Source organism: Phalaenopsis equestris, unplaced genomic scaffold, assembly GCF_001263595.1.
Source record: "Phalaenopsis equestris unplaced genomic scaffold, ASM126359v1 Scaffold000453, whole genome shotgun sequence".
In the NCBI taxonomy this organism is placed as follows: Eukaryota; Viridiplantae; Streptophyta; class Magnoliopsida; order Asparagales; family Orchidaceae; genus Phalaenopsis; species Phalaenopsis equestris.
The window spans coordinates 77176-84320 of record NW_018164894.1 but is presented as its reverse complement, the minus strand read 5'-3'; the positions used below and the strand labels follow the sequence as shown (position 1 = coordinate 84320).

General features: G+C 39.4%; 1 protein-coding gene across 7 annotated transcripts in view; it reads left to right on the top strand.

Annotated features, from left to right (window-relative positions):
• Positions 1-7145, top strand: part of LOC110027841 (tRNA (guanine(37)-N1)-methyltransferase 1) — a 75935-nt gene that overhangs the window by 22173 nt on the left and 46617 nt on the right. For all 7 annotated transcript variants that reach the window (XM_020729444.1, XM_020729446.1, XM_020729445.1 and 4 more), the window contains one exon: positions 678-833. In XM_020729444.1, coding sequence (XP_020585103.1) covers positions 678-833 — 156 coding nt within the window. The remainder of the gene's footprint in view (positions 1-677; positions 834-7145) is intronic.

Sequence of the window (7145 nt, the reverse complement as noted above, 5' to 3'; positions counted from 1 at the left end):
TCTCCACGCCATGTACATTTTAGTCGGTAGATAAATTACATTATAAAAAATACATGTGTATCTGATGGATACTAATTAACTATGGACATTTACATACATATCAAAAAATTCTTATGTATTTACATATTTGATACTGAAACATTCATGTTTACATTCATAACACTTGGATCTTTAATATCACATAAAATATACCACTATCACTACTTTTTAAAAGTGAATACGCCATTTCATGCATATAAGTTTGTCAAATCAAAGCATTTTGTATGTAAATATGAAAATTTAGATGTTATATATATAAATAGATAAGGAATTGTGTGGTATGCAAATTTCTCTATAAAAATTGCTTAACATCTGATGGTTTTTTTTTTCAAGGGTTTGAACATTGGACCATCACTTTATAGATCAAAGGAAATGCCATTCAACCAAAATGATGGGTGTTTGATAGTTTCCTTAAGGTGGACCTGGTTGTCACTATCAGTGAATTTGAAGGACGCATTTCTTGACTTTTAATGCAATAACTATTAGCGTTCTTTTTCCTAACACTTGAGAAAGCTACTTGATACACAAATATTCACGCTGGGAAAAAAAAAACGACGATGATCTTTGCTTGTGTTTTGTTTTGAATTTTTTTTGCTGTACTTATTGATATATCTTATTTGAATTGGTTCTATTAATAGATAAAAAGACTGATGATGGCTATACAAATGGATCAAGTGAAAGAAATGGAAATTTTAACAAAAGGATCAGAGGATATAAATTTCCACCTCCTAAGATATGGGAACATTTTGACCATGTGATAATGAATCTCCCGGCTGTTGCTTTACAATTTCTCGGTGAGCAATTGATTCAGTTAATCCTATAAAGCTTTATATTTAATTTTGCTAGACATTGATCAAACTTAAGAGCTTGTTTCTTTTCCAGTTTTGCTTCATAAGCTCAACTGATCAATTACTTGTTAAAACTTTAGAGTTTCTTATTTTGTGTGATTGCTGAACATCATATTTGTTGTTGATTTGAATTATCTGTTCATTGCTGGTATTGGTTATGCACTCTCTATTGGATTTGAGATTGAATGCCAGAAAAGGAGATATTCAGTTTATATCATGTATATTTTTGAGCTTTGACTATGTTAAAGTCTTATACTTCTTTAAGTGTGAAAATCTAAGGGCAATGCTGTGTTATGCCTATACGTGAGCTGATCCTCCTTGCACTGGCTGAAGACATCATAACCAGCCCATAGATGGGCTGGTTTTGGTGACAGAATGAAGTGGGGCGAACGGGGGGAGTCGCAACAGAAGGAAGGCAAGTGTGGGGTCCATTAGGGCAATAATTACCTATGTAAGGAGGAGAAATTAAAGGAGTTTGGATCAAAAGTGAGGAAGGAAAGTTTTTGAATTTCTGGGAGGGGATTCTATTAAGGGGAGAACCTAGGATTTGTTTTTTTTATGCATGTTTTTGTTTGGCTGCTGTTTTCTTTCTTCGTGTAGTGTTCCTAGCGACGTCTAGGGTGTGAGAGAGAAGATCTACCTCTCGAAAAATAAATCAACCTTGTATCTTACTTGTTTTCCTTTGACTGTTGTAAGAGTATCCCTTGTTTGCAATTTTTCACCTATCTATTGCCATTTCGTTGTGGCTTGTTTGCTGATTTTGGTTATGAGGCGTATCAAATTTGTATCAGAGCATAAACCTTGGTGGAATGACGACAAAAAAAGTAGAGGTGCTAAAAGGCGAGGTAGGGCAAATTAAATCAGGAATGCAATAGACGTCATCCAACATGGAGGACATGTTTTCCTCCATTGAAATTCGAATGGAGGATGGATTTGAGAACATAGGAGAAATGCGGCGATGATGAAAAGGCTCATGGAGATGCAGGCCAAGGCCTTGTCAATCGTTCCAATTGTCAATTATAAGTAAGGATTGATCAGGGAATCCTTGACTAGGTTAGAAGGAAAGGAGATTGAGCGAGAAGACTACGAAGAAGACCTCATCTCCCCACAAGAGCGACCTCTTAGGACTCCAAGAGGAGGGGGAGTGGAGATTTTCGATGGAGGGGGATGGGCCTAAAATTAGAGGAGAGATGGTGTAAGGAGCACAGAAGAGCACGATGGAGGAAGGAGGGATTTAGGAGCGGGATATGCCTATCACCGAAAGAGGGAGTTCCACCCTAGACATAGGGGGGCAATATCGGAGGAAGAGGAGGTTGGCGCGAGATGCAAGAATCTGGAGATGACAATCTTCGAAGGGGAGGATGCACATGGATTAGTGTATCGGGTGGAGCGATACTTTGCGATCAACAGGTTGACTGAGGAAGAGAAGCTCACGACAGCGTAAATATGCTCATGGGAGGAGTTTAAGGATTGTTTATTGGAACATTTCCAAGTCATTCGGGAAGGAGACCTACACGAGCAATTCTATGCTCTGACTCTGGAGGGAACGACTATGGAATACCGAGAGAATTTCGAGCTCTTGTCAGGGAGGTTGAGGGGTATTTCTGCAGCAGACTTGGAAGGGAACTACTTGAAAGGCCTGAAGGCTGACATACGAACGTCCATCTGTCCTTTGAGACCACAAGGATTCGGGTAAATGATGGAGCTCGCCCAAATGATGCAGAACAAGAAACAAATGAAGAAGACCAGTAAAGGTGGCAACACCGGAGGATTCTAGGGGTCTTGCAGCTCATGCAACAGTTCACAGATGTCTTCCAACAGTCAAACTGGTTACCTCATCCGAGGGAGTATGAACACACAATTACATTGAAAGAGGGTGTTTCTTTTATTAACGTCAGACCATACAGGTACCCCCTGGTTCAGAATGATGAGATAGAAACTGATTCGAGATATGCTCGGGGCTAGGATTATCAAACCTAATGTGAGCCCTTTTTCCAGTACCATTCTGTTGGTGAAGATAAAAGATGGCAGTTGGAGATGCTGTGTGGATTACTAGGCTTTGAATAAGGAAACGGTGCTGAAAAGGTTTTCTATTCCTGTTATTGATGAGTTATTGGTTGAGCTTTATGGGGCAGTTATTTCTTAAAAATTGATCTTAAGTCAGAGTATCAGCAGATCATGATGAATCCATCCGATGTGCACAGGACATCATTTAGGACAAATGAAGGACATTATGAGTTCTTAGTGATGCTGTTTGGCTTCACTAATGCCCTAGTGACATTTCAATCCCTCATGAATAGGGGTTTTCAACCTTATCTTCAAAAATTTGTCCTGGTTTTCTTTGATGTTATTCTGATCTACAGTCGTACAAAGATAAAGCATATGGGACACCTGAGGACAGTCCTGGGGACGTTGAGGGAGCACCAATTATATACTAACTTGAAGAAATGTTCTTTTGCACAGTTATAGGTAGAGTACCTAGGACATGTGGTGACTGGAATGGGGGTAGTAGTGGATCAGTCCAAGTTCAAGGCTATGGTTGATTGACTCGTACAAAAGAATTTGAAAGAGTTGAGAGGATTCTTGGGGCTCATAGGCTACTAGCGGAAGTTCGTGAGAGGAATTGACATGATAGCATGATCATTGGCGGAACAGTTGAAGAAAGACAATTTCAATTGGAGGGAAGTAGTAACCTAGGCGTTTGAACATCTAAAGAGGGTCATGGCTAGTGTATTAGTATTAGCACTTGCAGAATTCAGTAAACTATTTGTGGCGGAGGCGGATGCATCAAGGTATGGACTGGAAGTAGAGCTCATGCAGGATCAGCGGCCGATTGTCTACTTTAACTAGGTTCTTACTATCAGAGCAAGGCTAAAGCTAATATATGAACGAGAATTAATGACAATTATCTTGGTCAGTCAAAAGTGGCAGCCCTATCTGTTGGGACGAATTTTTTTGTTCAGAATAGCTCATAGGAGCTTAAAGTATCTGTTGGAGTAGCGAATGGTGACTGAGGAGCATTGGAGATGGCTATCTAAGCTATTAGGGTATGATTTCGAGATTCAATACTGGTTAGGATTGGAGAATAATGCTGCTGACGCACTGTCGAGAAAGGTGGAGGAGCCTCAATTGATGGCCCTATCCGTCACCTTGGTGCTAGTTGGGAATCCTTGGGACAAGAAAGCAAAAGGGATGAGGATCTGAGAAGGATAAGGGCCGAGTTTCTACATGATCCAAAAAGTCATCTAGGATATGCATTGAGGGGACAACAACAGCTCCATTAGGGGCGATCCGTGCTACTCAAGGCGTAGGAGTATATTCCCAGATTATTGTAAGAGTTTCATGACAGTGCGGTCAAGGGACATTCAGGGGTGCAAAAGACCTATAGTTGTATTACGGCGGAACTTGATTGGGTGGAGATGCGGTGGCAAATGCGACGTATGCAACAACACAAGTTCTTGACCAGGACAACTGGAGGGTTGCTACACTTATGAGCATTACCGGGGAAAGTTTGGGAAGAAGTGACGATAGATTTGATTGAGGGATTGCAATGATCAGAAGGGTTCACGGTGATCATGGTGATCGTGGCTCGCCTGAGTAAGTATGCACATTTCATTCTCTTAAGACATCCTTACACGGAGGTCTCAGTCGCAGCGGTGTTTATCCGGGGTGTGGTTCGATTGTACGTAGTAACGGAATCAATTGTTTCAGATAGAGAAAAGGTGTTCCTCAACCACTTCTGGAAAGAGCTATTCAAGTTGTAAGGGACAATCCTCAAGAGGATCACTGCATATCATCCCTAGGCCGATGGACAAACGGAGGCAGTTAATAGGAGTGTGGAGACATACCTGCGTTGTTTTGTATCTAATATGCTGAAGCTTTGAGCCAAGTGGATTGCATGGGCCGAATATTGGTATAACACATCGTACCACACCGCATAACAGACCACCCCTTTCAAGATATTGTATAGGTGGGATCCATCTCACTTAGTACATTATGGGCATGGCGCCACACCAGTATCTAGCATCAATTAGTACTTGGAGGAGAGGAACATGTTACTAGCAGAACTCAAGGGGAATTTACTGAAAGATCAACAAATCATGAAGAGGAATGTAGATGAACACAGGAGAGAGGTGTAGTTTGAACCAAGGGAAATGGTTTACTACTTGAAGCTGAGGCCCTACCGACAAAAGACATTAGCTAGAAGAAGAAACGAGAAACTTTCACCACGATATTATGGACCATATGAGGTGATGACATGCATCGGGGAAGTGTTTTATCATTTGAGATTATCACCATCATCCGCACTAGACCCGGTGCTCCATGTGTCACAGCTGAGATGTGCGATTGGAGATCATACCCTCACCTACACTACCGCCGACACTGAAAGAAGACTTGGAGGTGATTTTGGAGCTATTAGAGATTGAAAGAGTGCGTTGAGGAGTAGAAATAACAAAGGAGGTATTGGTCAAATGGAAGGGGTTATCAGACTATGAAAAAATATATGAGTCTTATGAGGTGATTCAAAAGCAGTTTACATCTTTCCACCTTGAGGACATGGTGCTTTTTTGGGAGGGGAGTAATGCTACGCCTATACGTGAGCCGACCCTCCCTAAACCGGCTGAAGACATCAAGACCGGCCCACAGACGGGTCAGTATTGGCCACAAATGAAGTGGGGCAAACGGGGGGAGTCGCAAAAAAAGGGGAAGGGTGGGGTCCACTAGGGCCATAATCAAAGATGCAAAGAGGAGAAATTAAGGGAGTGTGGAGGGATGCAAAGAGGAGAAATTAAGGGAGTTTGGAGGGAAGTGAGGAAGGAATGTTTTTGAATTCCTGGGAGGGGATTCTATTAAGGGAAGAACCTAGGGTTTATTTTCTTTATCCATGTTTGTGCTTGGATGCTGTCTTCTTTGTTCGTGTGGTGTTCCTAGCCTGTGGGAGAGACGATCCACCGTTCAAAAAGTAGATCAACCTTTTATCTTGCTTGTTTTCTTTGATTGTTGTAAGAGTAGCCCTTGTTTTTATTTTCCCACCTATCTATTGCTGTTTCTCCATAGTTTGTTTGCTGATTTTGGTCCCGAGTCGTGTCAGGCTGTTTATCCCATCAAAGCAAAATTTGAAGAATATGCATATTTGAACTTATAACATATTTTCCTCCTCAGGTGGTTGTAATCTATTCCTAAATCAAGTCATTGTTAGCATCCAAATAGTGGCAAAGGCATGTGTTGCGTTTCCACTATAGTAATGCAAGCTATAGTAATGCATGCTATAGTGCATCCAATTTACTCTCTAATTATAGCAAAGAACTTAAGGCATATTGATCAAGCCCTTGTACTATTGGATCAATTTGTCTGTGACCCTCTTATTGTAATCTTTGTGCTTCTCTATAGGATTGACAGTTTTTTCTTATTGTCTCCCCTCTTATACAAAAAAGCATAAACAAAAATTTTTAAGAGCTTCCTTAAATTTATTTTTCACGTGGTATCAGAGCGAGCTTATAGTTTTCCTTCTAACCTCAGTTCTCTTTGAGCTTATAGTTTTCTCTTTTTCTAAGGTTAGGGTTTTCAACCTTATTCTTTTTGTCGGATTCTTCTTCCATTCACACTGTCTAGTTTTTTTTTTAACTTCATTTCAAAAGAATTGACTATGATTAATGGCTTGTCATCTAAGCTTTATGTGCTAACAATTCAAAGCTGAAGCCATCACCAACTTAACTTGTTAGCTCAAAGTCGACTCGTTTTGAAGATATTAATATAAAATAGACTCAAAATATTTTCAAATTTAAGATTTATCTATAAATTATTAAAATTATTTTCAAAAATTATATTTTATATTTTATATGAAGTGATTTCTCATTCTATTTTTCATTTTATTATAACAATAACTTGAATTAATATTATTCTCTCTCATTCATAATAAACAAGCTAGCTTGTGAGATAGCTCAAATTGTAGAATTAAGCTTGAACTTAATTAATTAATCAAGCGCAAGCTTAAGTCAAGGGCGGCTCAAGCTCGACTAGACTAGTTTACACCCTATGTTGGATCAATTTTTCTGTGGCCCTTAATTGCAATCCGTTTGCTTCTCTATAGGATCTCCAACCCCTTCTTGTTATCACCTGTTTTTTTTATTTAATTTGTAATATCTCTTGGAGATACATATATATATATATATGTATATATATATACATACATATATATATATATGTATATATATATACATACATATATATATATATGTATATATATATACATACATA